The sequence below is a fragment of the Trichophyton verrucosum genome (assembly GCF_000151505.1).
Source record: "Trichophyton verrucosum HKI 0517 chromosome Unknown contig00119_1.f1.exp, whole genome shotgun sequence".
Taxonomy (NCBI): Eukaryota; Fungi; Ascomycota; class Eurotiomycetes; order Onygenales; family Arthrodermataceae; genus Trichophyton; species Trichophyton verrucosum.
Genome location: NW_003315557.1, coordinates 24,328 through 38,329, shown reverse-complemented (window position 1 = coordinate 38,329; position 14,002 = coordinate 24,328). Strand labels below are relative to the sequence as shown.

General features: G+C 47.3%; 6 protein-coding genes across 6 annotated transcripts; 3 read left to right on the top strand and 3 right to left on the bottom strand.

The window, feature by feature from the left end:
* Window positions 1-795: 795 nt before the first annotated feature.
* On the bottom strand, window positions 796-2,907 carry TRV_01516 (uncharacterized protein; the record flags this gene model as incomplete). The annotated part of the gene is made up of 5 exons (XM_003024272.1): window positions 796-925; window positions 982-1,078; window positions 1,143-2,021; window positions 2,079-2,453; window positions 2,589-2,907. 5 exons carry the CDS (start codon window positions 2,905-2,907, stop codon window positions 796-798), a joined length of 1,800 nt encoding a protein of 599 aa, XP_003024318.1.
* A 626-nt stretch (window positions 2,908-3,533) lies between these two features.
* Window positions 3,534-4,831, bottom strand: TRV_01515 (uncharacterized protein; the record flags this gene model as incomplete). Its single annotated transcript, XM_003024271.1, has 6 exons — window positions 3,534-3,661; window positions 3,727-3,806; window positions 3,875-4,022; window positions 4,079-4,188; window positions 4,255-4,794; window positions 4,818-4,831. The coding sequence occupies 6 exons, from the start codon at window positions 4,829-4,831 to the stop codon at window positions 3,534-3,536; spliced, it is 1,020 nt and encodes a 339-aa protein (XP_003024317.1).
* A 509-nt stretch (window positions 4,832-5,340) lies between these two features.
* On the top strand, window positions 5,341-6,633 carry TRV_01514 (ToxD-like zinc binding oxidoreductase, putative; the record flags this gene model as incomplete). Its single annotated transcript, XM_003024270.1, has 3 exons — window positions 5,341-5,436; window positions 5,527-5,907; window positions 5,971-6,633. 3 exons carry the CDS (start codon window positions 5,341-5,343, stop codon window positions 6,631-6,633), a joined length of 1,140 nt encoding a protein of 379 aa, XP_003024316.1.
* Window positions 6,634-6,883: 250 nt separating this feature from the next.
* TRV_01513 (uncharacterized protein) lies at window positions 6,884-7,659 on the bottom strand (the record flags this gene model as incomplete). Its single annotated transcript, XM_003024269.1, has 3 exons — window positions 6,884-7,127; window positions 7,187-7,271; window positions 7,398-7,659. 3 exons carry the CDS (start codon window positions 7,657-7,659, stop codon window positions 6,884-6,886), a joined length of 591 nt encoding a protein of 196 aa, XP_003024315.1.
* A 753-nt stretch (window positions 7,660-8,412) lies between these two features.
* TRV_01512 (uncharacterized protein) lies at window positions 8,413-9,879 on the top strand (the record flags this gene model as incomplete). Its single annotated transcript, XM_003024268.1, has 1 exon — window positions 8,413-9,879. The coding sequence occupies one exon, from the start codon at window positions 8,413-8,415 to the stop codon at window positions 9,877-9,879; it is 1,467 nt and encodes a 488-aa protein (XP_003024314.1).
* Window positions 9,880-10,441: 562 nt separating this feature from the next.
* TRV_01511 (alpha-1,2-mannosidase family protein) lies at window positions 10,442-13,364 on the top strand (the record flags this gene model as incomplete). Its single annotated transcript, XM_003024267.1, has 7 exons — window positions 10,442-10,620; window positions 10,744-11,243; window positions 11,292-11,920; window positions 11,981-12,611; window positions 12,678-12,824; window positions 12,880-13,083; window positions 13,267-13,364. 7 exons carry the CDS (start codon window positions 10,442-10,444, stop codon window positions 13,362-13,364), a joined length of 2,388 nt encoding a protein of 795 aa, XP_003024313.1.
* Window positions 13,365-14,002: the final 638 nt, after the last annotated feature.

The following is a 14,002-nucleotide window of genomic DNA, read 5'->3' as shown; positions in this document are numbered from 1 at the left end:
ACAAGTACAAAAGGGCCCACGACCCCATATTAATTGTTATTGATTGTCTATCAGAGCTATGAAATACTACGGCCAAGCCATCTGGCTAGTCCATGGCTTTTTCAAGTATGCTTTACAGGCACACAGAACTGTACCTAGAACAATGTTAAGAAACCTCCTCTGTAAACGAAAGCCGTAGTGGCCATGTCGACATGTCGCACGACAAAAGCGAGTAGTTGTTCTCCTCACAAATGAAAATCCTAGAACACTTCTAAAGAGCGTAAATACCACCCCGGACGCCGGTGGGTTGGGTGGTTCGTGGTAGAAAAGGCGCACCTATAATTTGGTCTTTACCAAGAGGTTTCGCACTCGTCATTCCCCTGCCTTTTGTTAGATCAGCCAGTTGGTTATGGATAGGAGGTTTTGATGATTAGAACTTGTTTTTTTCCTTTTTCTTGTTTTCTTGTGTTGGCAAGCCGGTTTAGCAGCAAAAAAAAAGGTGGAGGCAAGGCTGCGAAAGGGATGAGGCCAGCTGCGGCCTTGAGTGGACGGGTCGCCTTATTTGAGCGGGACATCTCCTAAGTTCGTAGTTGCAATATCTAAGCTATTGTAGCTTGAGTCACCATCCCGTTCTGCGAGACGTGGCGCTTCGACGCTGATTCGGATATTTCTTGGCCCTGGAAGTAAAAAAAAGCAGCTAGTTAGTTCCCCGGTTGCATTTCGATCGGCGGCATTTCCTCCCCCGTATTTATTTATCCTTGCTTCCCATAGGGCTGTCCCGTAAACACTGTTTGTTAGTGATGCAATTATGAGGTTTCAACTTACGTCTACTGCATCGATATTTCGCTTCTGAGAAACCGTTTGTTCCACTTTCTTGACAACCTTCTTCTTCGGCCGCGTTGGGCGAACTTCACCAGGTTGGAAAACGTCATCGGGGAGATCGTAGCTGTTACAGCATTAGTCCTCTGGCATTAATTCAAGTCAATCGGGGTCACAACATACTTGCGAACATGCGAGATATTCAAGTCATTAACTCCAGGCTGATACTGAGCCCAGGAAGTGCATGTATTCTTGAACATATGGGTATCGCTAGATATATCTAGTGATCTTGAAGCGCCTTCGAGGAGTCAGTGGTATCACATGAATGGATGCGGTTTACTTACCCGGTGCTAATGGCTTAAGCTCCAGCCCGATATAGTAAGTTGTGGTGTAAAGGGTGTACTTATTCTCTCCAGTTGGCTTTTCCGCTTCTGCAATCCCCACGTTCTCATTTGCATTCTCAGCAGCTGCAATGTGAGTTGGATCATTCGTCTCGTCGGTAGTAGCAGTCTTGGTGTCATCTGCTTGGTATTTCATAGAGCCGGCTTTCACTGCATCGACTTCTTCGTCAGTCTTACAGATGTGGACCCTCTCGAACCCCTTGGGGAACGGATGGGCGATCTCTATAGACGATTTGCGATCAAGTGCCCCAACAAGATGTCTGAGTTTTGATTCAACTAAGCCAGACCAAATAGCCTGTGCTTCCTTGCTTGTGCTAGTGGAGTTGATGCTGAGATAGTACTTGTAGTCAGCAGAGAAAAAGCTGTGTCGAGCAAAAAGATCACTCCATCGACGCTGTCCGACAAAGATTTTGTCAACCATGTCTCCTCCGCGTCTAAGCTCTCTGAGTATGACGGCCTTGGTGGACATTGAAACGTTGTGTGTAGCACACATGGATGGATACGCTGGAGTAATTATAGGCATGAGGTGGAACCTATCTCCATGGTATATCTGGAAACTGAAATCAGCAAGAGCCCTTGGAATGAAAAAAAAACACAGTTGTGAGCCAACCTTCGGATTCCACACTTTCATATGAAGTGGGCCATCTTCGATATGCTTCAACAACACTGGTTGCGGCCAACTCCATTGATTCATGATTCTGAAAAACTTGCCGACAATGACTGATCCGGTAGCTTGGGGATATAGCTGACACACCCTTGCGACCAACATAGCCCAAGCAACACCACCGGGAAAGCCAACGATGTTCGAATATATAGCTCGGCCTAATTATGCTCAGCGTTAGTCGGCTACAATCAAGCAGGATCCATCACTAGACTCACGTTGTGCCCAAAGCTTTATAGCACGAAGTGCAAGTCGGAAAGTCTTCTGTTGAGGGACGAGTTCTAAGATCTCATCCGTCACTCGTGTACCGTTGACACATCGTATCTCCCTCTCATCAAGACCGCGCAACAAGTCTTTGTTTTTCAAATCGAGGTTCGGTGGAACTGAAGAAACGATAAGTCGTGCGAAAATCAAATCTATGCTAATGCCAAAAATCTCGATTTTGATGATAGGTACGAACGCGTCTGGCACGGGGGTCATTTTCTCTATCGCATCTTTTGGCGCATGTTTCTCAAGAATTGCTGGAAAGTGTGCGAAGAAATCTTCTCTCATTACATGTTTCGGTGCAACAACAAGAGTGTCAATATCAGAACCTATTATTTATCCAAAAACAATTGAATTAGTATGATGTTCCACGCTCCGTTGTCAAGATAGTTTCAAGAATGCTCGCGAACACCAACCTGGACCATACACCCCAAGCCTATAACTCCCGTATGTGAATATTTTACCACCAGAGGCATCGATTGCCGCTTGTGAGAGGCCCTTTTCTTTTGATACCACCTTAATAAACTCGATAGTGACTCGCTGTAGGAGATGTAGTGTCTGCTTTCTAAAGACCAACCCGGAAGAGTTAGTATTTCCTAGACAAGTAAGTAACATTTTAATCAGCCAGACGAACCGTTTCTCTGTCTCTGATGGTGGCTCGAAGTTATTCTGTAGCTTGAGCTCTGCTATCAACGCATCGTTCTCCGCGAGCTCGGAGGGTGTAGGAAGCGCGGATGACAGTGGAGGAGTGATCCCCCACTGACGAGACTGGGAAGCAGCCATAGCTGCAACTGCTTGAGGCCGTAGAAGTGTTCAATACTAGCAACAAGCGGTTCGTGTCTCCGATGAGATGTTGAGATTCGTGGGAGCCTGTCTGTCGCGGCTAGATATGGCGAAGTGGCTCGCCGCGGCCTGCTACTAAGTAGAGAATGGAGAAGCGAAGAAGAAACCCCACAGAAGAAAAGATATTAAAAGAAGAATAATACAGACGCCCCCAGAATACCCGGACCGCGTAGAAGAGAAGATAACCCTGACCAGCTTGGTGTCAGTCAGTCGAAAAGAACCTTTGATGATGGGAGGTTTTTTTTTTTTTTTGTTCTGGCTGGCAAGAAAGAAATGATGATGGTTTTGGGGCGGCTAAATCACGTGATAGTTTTAAATTTAGTTCTGTCTTCCACCAAGCCTTTGGGGAAGGACAGAGTAATAATGAAACATTATTACGGCTAGCTATCGGCGGGAAAAAAAAAGGGGGAAACAGGCACACGTAGGGGATAGGGGAGCTGCCGTTGTCAAGGGCTGATGGTGTTACCGAACAGCTGAAATAGGTTGGGCGGCTCAGTACCACACAGACCAGGTTACAAGTTGTGATACAGAGAAGCCGGCTATTTCAGCCCGTGACGGCCAGCTAACTAGACTTTCAGATCCTTGAGGGCAGCCGTCAGGGAGTCGCTAATAGGGGTCCGTTTAAAGAAATCGACCAGCTTGTCGTTCAGCCATTTGACGTCCTCCTTGTTCTCACCGGGGCCACCTGCCCAGTCTAAGCCAGAACCCCCACGTTAGCTGTGATTGAGGCCGATATTTAGAGATGGATTTTATACTTACGTCCCCAGATGGATGGGAATACGTCCAGCTCACCCACGCCGGGTGCCATGTTTGCAACCTCATATTCCGAGTCTTCCGGCCTATTCGATCCCTTGGTTAGCACGTGGCAGGGTAGGTATATGATATGATGACATGTTGATGAACGCACGGGAAGTACAAGTCATGCTTGCAAGGCAAGACCAGCGCTTTTGCCTTGATTCCCTTGAGCGCTGCCTCAAAGTTGCCATTGTACGGCTCTTGCTGCGAGATATCTGCATTCTGCCATGTCTGCAGCATTATAAGCAGGTTCTCCGGGTCTAGATACGAAGCGTTAGCCTGTTGCATGGATACAGTCAGACCCTACATTGCCTACCTTTGGAAAGGAAATACTTCTCCCAGAAATTGACCAAGAAATCCTCGAGGTCTTTATACCCAAGAACAGTCTCGTACAGCTTTTCACGATAGAATGGCTGGCTCATGCCCCTGATTGAGTGCAATGGGTTAAAGATGACTATGATCATTTGAAGTTCAAGTCGGGAGAAAACCTACCACCCAGCATACACTCTTCCAACAGCTCTCAGTCCGATATCCCTCTCTTCCTCTGCCCACTTTCGGCCAACAATACCTTCGGAGCAGATGCCATCCTTCCCAGACCCGGCAGAACGGAAACGCTTGGCTGACAGCAGGGCACATTTGACACCCTCGAGAAACACCTGGTTATGCAAAGAGGTCTTCGCAGATCCGCAGAATGGGACAATGATGTCCATGAAGTCGGGGTACTGAGCCGCCCATTGGAAGGTCTGGCCTGCTCCCATGGACCACCCGAGGACAGCTCTAAGATGCTTGACCCCAAGATGCTCTGTCACTAGCTTATACTGAGCTCTGACGTTATCGTAGACGGCCACTGCTGGGAAAGGAGAGAGATCGGTATTAGAGGGGGAAGAAGACTGTCCATTACCGAACATCGCCGGTATGATAATGAAGTACTTCTTTGGACTCAGCTCCTTGTCTTCTCCTACCAGCCAGAAGTTGGCAGATATCGCTACACTCGCTCCCATCAGCATCTTCTTCTTCTTCTCTATTTCATCTCTGCTTAAATGGAGAGCACTCACAGCCAGAGAACCATGACGGGTACACAATAGCGGGCAACTTCGGGTCACCAAACGTCCTGTAAGCGATACGGGCCTTGGGGATAACCTGGCCGCTCTGCAGCGACCAGTCGCCCAGTTCATAGGTGCTGTATTCCTCAGTCATAGCGAATTGGTTCTCGTCGCTGTCTTCTTGCGTCCTTGTTAATTCTCTGGATGTCTTTGGATGTTGTATGTGCCTACGATGGACAAGGTACGAGCCCGTCCACCCCGCTCCATTTACCCCATCGCGAATTCTGCAGAGATGTAGTTTACGTGTTGGCGGCTACAGCGCCCAGAGCAGCGCTCGCTTGTGCAGGTTTCCCGTTGTCCTGCCCGGTAACCTTTGCTTATCTTCTTGTATTATTTAAGAGTTGGCCTTCGTCATCTCGTCGATGGAGACCTGGACGTAACTAGGCGTTGACGCCCAACTGATTAGTTAATAATAATGTGGAGAGAGATCCAACTTCTCCTACATAACCAGAATAACCACATGTGAACTCGCGTGATGAAGCTGCTCTTTGCTCTATCTGCTGGTAACCCCATAGACTGCTGCGATAAATTCATTGACAATTTCCTCGGTTGGCTCATTGCGTCTGTTCAGGTTCGTAGTACCTACGAGTAAACATGAAGGCGGTTGGTAAGTGGACGCTGCTCCATGACGTTGACCTCCAAGCGGGTATCTAACGCGCAGTTAAAAGTAGACATCAAGAACGGCGCTGGAGCTGCGGCCGATCTCTTCATCAACGACTCTGTTCCCAAGCCAATTCCCTCACCAACGCAGTGCCTTGTCCGGGTGAAGGCGTTTGGCATCAACCGTGCCGATACCATACAGCGAAGTGGTTTCTATCCGCCACCCCCAGGAGCGTCCAAGATCCTGGGCCTGGAGTTCAGCGGAGTTATCGAAGCTGTTGGTAGCGACCAAGCATCAACCGGGACACAATGGAAGGTTGGAGATGAGGTGTTTGGGTTGGTGTATGGAGGGGCTTATGCAGAGTATGTTGAAGTGGAGATGAAGCTGTTGATAGCTAAGCCTGCAGACTGGAGCTGGGAGTATGCTGCTGGCCTGTGCGAGGTAGGACCTTTGTTTCTCTTCTACGGTGCAATATTTAGAGTCTAAGACTTACGGTATATATAGATTTGGTTCACTGCTTTGCAGGCATTGTACGTGGTTGGAGGCTATAACGCTGATACCACACGGTCAATTCTATGGCATGCTGGGGCGTCTTCAGTATCCATAGCGGGCATACAGCTGTCCAGACTTGCAAACTCATTACGCTCAGATATTCCAGCACCGAAGGTGTTTGCTACAGCCCGCAGTGATGAGAAATCCAACTTTTGCGTTCAGGAACTCTCGTGTGTGGGTGCTGTTAATACCAATACGCACAATAAAGACTGGGATGAAGAGATCAAGAAGATGAATGGCGGACAAGGCGTCGACCTGATTATTGATTATGTTGGACCAACTTACTTCCAGCAGAATCTGAATGTGGCAGCAAGAGACGGCCGAATTGTCTTGTTAGGCTTGTTAGCTGGGTCCATCTTGCCAGACGGTGTTGATATTCGTCCAGTCTTGATGAAAAGACTGAAGTTTGAAGGGAGTACGTTGCGGTCGAGGGATGTCAATTACCAAGCCAGAGTGCGCGAATTGTTCGAGGAGAAAGTATTCCGTGGCTTAAAGACAGGACTGTTTAAGCATGTTGTCGACTCTGTGTTCAAGTGGGAGGATATTCAGAAAGCGCACGAGCTGGTCGAGAGTAACAAGACTAAGGGAAAGGTCATTTGCACCATCGACTGGTAGGGAGTAAGCATTATTAGGGTATCATAGCATAATTCATCTGAGAAGGCGGAATAATATTTAATTCTAAGCAAGATTAACAACTTGAAGACAGGATGGTTCAACAAACGTTTAATTTATGTCTATCATACAGCAAGATACAAGAAAACCCGCGGATAGAGAATGTGGCTGGATATTTGATGCCGGTTGTTCTTTTCTCCCTTTTTTTGTTTATAGAGGGCTAGGTCTTAACGGTCTGGAGTTATAAAAGAGACTAGTGTTCGTGGGCGACCTCTCCTCTATAGCCGACCACCTTGAATCGACCGAGCATCTCGCCGACGGAGAAGAATCCAATGACTTCTGCGGTTGTGATTCCAACAATGGCCCATTGTTTGGCATCGAAGTTTCGGAGCCGGGAAATGCTGCCGTTGGGATTTCTTAAGCTGGCGAAGATGGTAGATGGTTGGCGAAGGGAGTTCAAGGCAGAGTAAAGGTACGATTGGAAAGTGGCCATGTCTCTGTTATCCGATTGTTAAATTCATGCTTCTAATAGCAATAAGCCAGATAATCGACTTACGGTGGTGCCATCTTCTGTCCCCGGAAGACGATTTTCGACAGCTCAAGGCCGACTCTGGAGTAGTAGATGGTTGGTGGTATTAAAGCTGCGAACGCAAGCTATGTCAGCCCTCTCCTAAGATAAACAGCACAGCAAGCAACATATCTCCTGTACTAAACTGCAATCGTTGCTCCAAGTGGCGGCTGGACGGCTGGATGGATATTCTCCTTACATTCGACGAAAGCGACGAGTTTGGCAGTTCGTCCTCCAACCTTCTTCAAAGCACCACCCACACCGGACATGGCACCAGCAAGAGCTGGACCGGCAGCAGCGGTCACTTTTGTAAGCCCCTCGGACGCTTTGGAAGTAGCTGAAGAGGCGGCATCTTTGGCCTTTGCGGCGGTCTCCTGTGTAGTGGACGAGTGTCTAATCGCTGGTCGTCGGATCACTGTTCGTGATTGCCGGATCAACATACGGGACATTGTGGCGGACATGGTGGAAGGAGAGGAGCGCAGAGTCTGCAGAGTCGTCAAAATTGAAGCCGGACAAGCAATGAGGGACCCTTCGAGTGCGCGGGAGCTGTCAATGGCGGATGCTGGATGCGTCGGCGATGGTGAAGTCGTTGGAGTCGCTTTTTTCTTCGTCTTCAAGTTTCGTGTTTTTCCGGGCCCAAAGGGGAAATCACGTGATGAGATTTTTGCCCAGGCAAACTTCGGATCTTTCAACCTCAACTCCAACCTCAACCTCGACTTCAGACTTCAGCCTCGCCGTGTCCACGTTAGATCTCTGGAGGCATGGACGCTGATGATGACGGCTTTGACAGCTATGGGCTAGCCAGCGTGACTGCCTCGTGGCACATAGCACGCGAAGAATCTGGTTGAAGCGGCAACTTCACGTGTACAGACGCATCACATGTGCACTGCATTTGCTTCGTCTACGGGAAGAAGATGATGCTCACCATGATATACCGATGGCGAAGCCTGATCAGGATGCAAGAAGTAGTGCTGTGACTTCTTGCTGGTGCTGCCTACAAATATACCCTGGCCATGCTGCAGTCTGGGACGCTATGCGATCTCGTAGGATGAAGAAAGGAAGCTGCCATATGGACAACTTTCCAGCAAGTATACTTTCTCATACTGCAGATTGTATAGTTATTGTTAAGTTCTTGATGTCTCTACATGGAACCCTATATGAATAAAAGAGCGGGGCCCCAGCAACCATGTCCTTTACCGCTCGCCCGGGGTCGGATGCACCACCCTGCAAGCCGAAAGCAAACAGGGTCTGCTACATTCCCAACCATCTTGGAGATGGATGCTTCCACACCATCAACTGACCAGGATGATTTGGAGGGTACAGGCCCTACAGGGATACATATGGTCAATGACAGCTTCGATACGTCGTTTTGCAGAGACTCCTGGGCCGATTTACGACTATTATCCGAAGGCATTTGGTTAAAATGTGCTCTACATCCCAATAACCCACTAGAAGGAAACGGCGACTCTGGATGGCGTTTAATTTACTCGCCTGTATTAGAAAGTTCACCTACCTTTGAACACAAAAGTGACAAGAACCATTACTACAGCCAACCAGCCACTCTCCGAACGAGTCTTGATTCTTCAATTTCTCCTTCGGCGTCAACTTCTACCCTCCAGTCTAGTGATACAAGCATCTCTACCACCTCTGTACGGAAGAAAAGCTGCATCGCCAACCTCAGGTCGCAGTATTCATTTACCATGACTTCATCTCCAAATATACGACTTAGCCCTGCGCCACCTCATTCTCCTGTATGTTCAATCATCTCAAGGAGCGCTTCTCCACGCGCTGTAGAGCTCGTGCAACTCCTGGACCATCTCAGCTCCTTTTGCGTTCTGGACACGAAATCACCAGGAAATGCAGTTGTTGCTGCTTCCAAGGATATATACTCTGCGGGTGGAAGAGGAGAAAAGTTCCCGCTAAATATCAATGTTCTCGAAGAAGAACCATGTCCTGTTGTTTCAGGGTACGATGAAAATGGGAACGATGTCTCGTACCTTATAATCGCTACGAGGTTGATTACTGCGACTTCTGGGGAATGCCATCTACTTCTTACAACGCTTCTTGATATCACAGACTTTCTGTACGCTGCCACATTAGAGGACCTAGAGCTAAGGCAGAACCCAAAGGTATGCGAGACTGAACGCGGCATATTACCGAGCATTAATTCACGTGTCAACCTCAGTGCTGCAGAGGTGATTAATGCTTCACCAAACCTCCCGGATGAGAGCAAAGGGAACGGGGTACATCGGAGTCAAACTCCTATGAGCATAGGCCCTTCTCAAACAACAGAGCAGCTGCTCTCGGAATTTTCTCAAACAACAGAGCAGCTGCTCTCGGAATTTAGCGCAGAGCTTCTTTACATCTACAAGGATATATTTATCCTAGCCCGATCACTCCAAGACAGCACGGTTTATAAAATATCTCATGTTTCACGCTCTCTACACGCCGAGGGTGAATATATTCGCAGCCACCTAAAGCACACCCCGACTGAAAAGATGAAGCTCCTTAGTGAAAGTTTGGGAAAGAACACTCGATTTGATATGGTTGTTAATTGGGGAGATTATGGTGTAGAAAAGCGGCTATATTGTGTCCCAATATACTGCGGTGAATCCCGGGATTGGGTTTGTACGATGACTGATGTTGACGTTCCTTATCTTTGGCGTCGGAGTAGAATTTAATACGTTCTATAGATGTTTTTTACTCAAGCAAATTAATTATATAGACATTTCGCCTACTCCTTTATCCTTTTGTTATATGGAATTATTTAGGCTCCCACGATAAGATGTGATATGCGTTGAACCAACCCGCCAGACCAACACTTGACGCTTCGGCATCGTACTGGGTCGGAGATACCGACCATACGAACCCCATTCAAGGTCACAGCTTGAAGATATCCTGGATGCCGATCCACCCCGCAATCTGCATACATAGTGTAACCCAGGATATGTTGGTTACATCCAAGATGAATGTTTCCTCCACCTCGATTCAGCTCTTAAGGACAGCTATATCTGTAATTGGATGTCGTTCTCCAGGATGTATGCATGCCCGCTACATACCACCTAAGCAGGATTATGCACAGAGGTTCAAGCTCAGGACGGACGTAAAAGGTCACACGGAGGGAATAAGCATATATGGTCAAATACTTCCCGTCAGTTTAGCATCAACTAGTCTTACTTCTTCTCACTAACAAAGTTGCCTTAGTTAGGGTTCTCGTTTTAGCCTAGTTATGAGCATCACCAAATGTTTGTTACTAGCTACAAATATATTGCCATTTTGGCATCTCTGTTCATACTGTCGCTCACATCTAATGCTAAGGACAATGATATCGATCTAACACAATATGTCGATTTATTTATTGGAACTGAAGGTAGTGTTGCTGGCACATCTTACAATGGCGGAAACGTTTTCCCTGGCGCAGCGTATGTTCTCTCCACATCATAGCAACATAAGTATCTAACCGGCACCAGGTTACCCTTCGGAGTAGTTAAGGTGGGAATCGATACCATAGTGTACTAGGCCCTGGCATTCCGATCCATCTGTAGTATGATTGTTCCGTGGCTAACTTCTTTGCTCAATAGCCATGATGTGGACGAGAAGAGGAAAGTCGATGTGAATGCAGGATATTCACCCGATGGGAATGTATCTGCTATATCCTTCTTGCATGAGAGCGGAACAGGAGGCGCACCTAAGTATGGGGTGGTATCTCAGATGCCACTTTCAATCCTTGACGGGGTGGAAGTAGCCGACAACAGGACATATATGCAACCTCGAGTCGGCAAAGACTCTGCATCAGTGGGGTATTATAAGACTAGGTTCCGAAATGGAATTACAGCAGAGATGTCTGCCACTGACCACGCCGGAATTCTTCAATATACATATCCATCTTCCACAGGAAAGTTTGTCTTAGTTGACTTAAGCCATTATCTGCCAACCCATGGAGAACCAAGCGCAAACCAGATGTATAGCAATGGGAAGATTGATATACAGGACGGTGGGCGGATGTATACCGGATATGGTATTTATCGAGGAGGCTGGAACGAAGGTATGAGTTTTCTTCGATATCTTTAATCTGGAATCTCACCAAAATTAGGACCGAACTTCCAGGTTTTCATGTGTGCCGAGTTTGATATAGCTCCATCCTCCACAAGAACATGGCGGGCCCCATATACTGATCCATATGATGAAGTTCGAGGAGAGGCAAAGTTTTCAAATCAGCAAACAATCACAGGAGGACGAGAAGGTTATCAGTACGCAGACAGAGTCGGAGCTGTTTTCGAGTTTCCATCAGACACCAGGACCTCAAAGTCCAGGATTGGTGTTTCATTTATTTCAACCGAGAAAGCATGTCAGTTTATTAATGAGATGAGGTCCTGGAATATCAACGATACCGTAAATGACGCAAAGGGTCGGTGGAATAGTGAAGTGCTGAGCACAGTGACAACGTCGGATACCAATACAACAAGACGGACAATGTTGTATTCCGCTCTATATCGTTCACATCTGCTTCCTAGTAACAGAACAGGTGAAAACCCATATTGGGAATCGGCAGAACCTTACTATGACGATTATTATGCCATATGGGATACCTTCCGATGCCTGAATAGTTTCTACTTATTAACCAAGCCTCAGTTCGCGGCAGAAACCATCCGTTCCTTGATTGATATCTGGAGGTTTGAGCGTTTTATGCCTGATGGTCGAAGTGGCAATGCAAATGGAAGAGTATGAATATCCTCGCACTTCCGTTACTGGAGATTATTATTGCTGACTCTGGAGACACAGGTTCAAGGAGGTAGTAATGCAGACAATATCCTGGCAGACGCATATGTCAAAGGCCTTCAAGAGGGCGTTAACTGGACAGACGGGTATTTAGCCATGAGAACGGATGCTGAAGTAGTACCATACAACAATTTTGGGCCGGCAGATCTGACTGGCTCCACAAAGGAAGGGCGTGGTGCCCTTCCAGATTGGCTTCGGTATGGGTATGTGACTCCAAGTTTTGGTAGAAGCATTAGCCGGACAGTTGAGTACTCGTTAAATGACTTTGCTCTGAGCCAAGTTGCAAAGGACCTTGCACCAGAAGATTATGATAAGTATCTGACCCGGAGCGCCGGGTGGCAGCGAATATGGCACAAGAACATCAGCAGCCTCAACTTCACAGGGTTTCTAGCTCCAACTTGGCCGAATGGTTCTGTGACACCGGGGTATGATCCTCTCGATTGCGGGGAGTGTGAATGGAGTTCCCATAGCTATGAGGCGTTACCAATTGAATACGGATGGACTGTTCCATTCGATATGAAATCCCTGATCCAATTCATGGGCGGCGCAAAAACAATGGAGCAAAGGCTTGATCAGATGTTTGTTCCAGGACTCCGTAAGGGGGATGTGGGCTCTGGCGGAACAAACACGCTAGGTAGTTTCAACATCCTTGATTCATTCGTTTCTTGCACAAGCTTCTGATGTTCTACGTCTTCTATAGGCACCACATTATTTAACCCTGGGAATGAGCCGAGCTTTTTCACTCCGTTCTTGTACAACTACCTCCCTGGACGGCAGTGGAAATCCGTTCTCCGCCTTCGAGACACGGTTAACTCGTATTATAGTACTCAACCGTCTGGACTTCCAGGTACGTTTTCTAGTCCCTATTTGTTTGTTCATTTCAATTTAATAATAAAATATAGGGAATAGTGACGCAGGAGCTATTGATAGCTGGCTGATATGGAACTTCCTGGGTCTGTACCCTGTGGTAACCCAGCCAGTTTATCTGCTATCAAGCCCGTGGTTTAACAATGTTTCCATTGCGGTGGGTGATAACTCAAGGCTCACGATCACTGCGCAAAACCTCAACGAGGACAGCTATTTCGTCCAGAGTGTCAAGGTCAACGGTAAGCTATGGACCAAGAGCTGGGTGAGTCATGATGATATCAAAGACGGTGGGACCATCGAGTTCGTATTGGGCCCAGAAAAGAAAAGCTGGGACACGGGAGAACTTCCGCCTAGCCCCGGGCATGTCGAGCTAGATTTGTAGTAGCATTCGTGTTGGTCGAAATTTGTTTGTTCGTTCGTAGTTGTCGTTGGGAAGAGCAATAATATTGATATTGTGGAAGAAGCAATTATTCAGCTTATTAAGCAAGTGGTGTTTGCAGGCTTTGCAGTGTTTGTTTAAACTCTCACGTGCCTTAAGGTTTGGCCAATGACAGTGCGATAAAATAAAGTAAACATGCCAAGACGAGAGCTATGACGTCTTCCGTGATTTGTCATCCCACCTTAAATTGTTATCACGAACTTTATTCTCGTTGTTTTTTTTTTTCTTGTCGAAGCAACCACCAGGAGAATCAGAAGACGCTGCTCGCTGCTTGTCCGGCTATTCCAGATGACTCTCCACCCTTGTTGCCTTACTGCCGTTCCTGACTGGCTATTTCTCACTTGCCTGGAAGTTTTGGGCCCGCTGAAGTCCGACGATGTTGCTGGGAGTTCTCCGCTTCCAGGGTACTTTCCCGATTCCACCTTCCAAGGGTTGGCTAGAGCTAGTTATTTAACTACGTTTAGACAGATGCATGTGAGGCATTAACTTCAGATAATGTGACGCTTGGCTATGTCAGTGTGTGCCACCCCAGGAGGTTAAATAGGTGGCAGCTCTCCCTCCATGTCTGGTTTGAACCATTATCTTCACCCGGAGACAACGTGGGGTCATATTTTGTTTACTGCTGTCTTTCCGTGTATATGGCCTCGCTTATTTCTTTTCTTTCTCTTCCCGTATACTACCAATTTCAATTGATTATTACTCTTCTATATTGTTGTCCT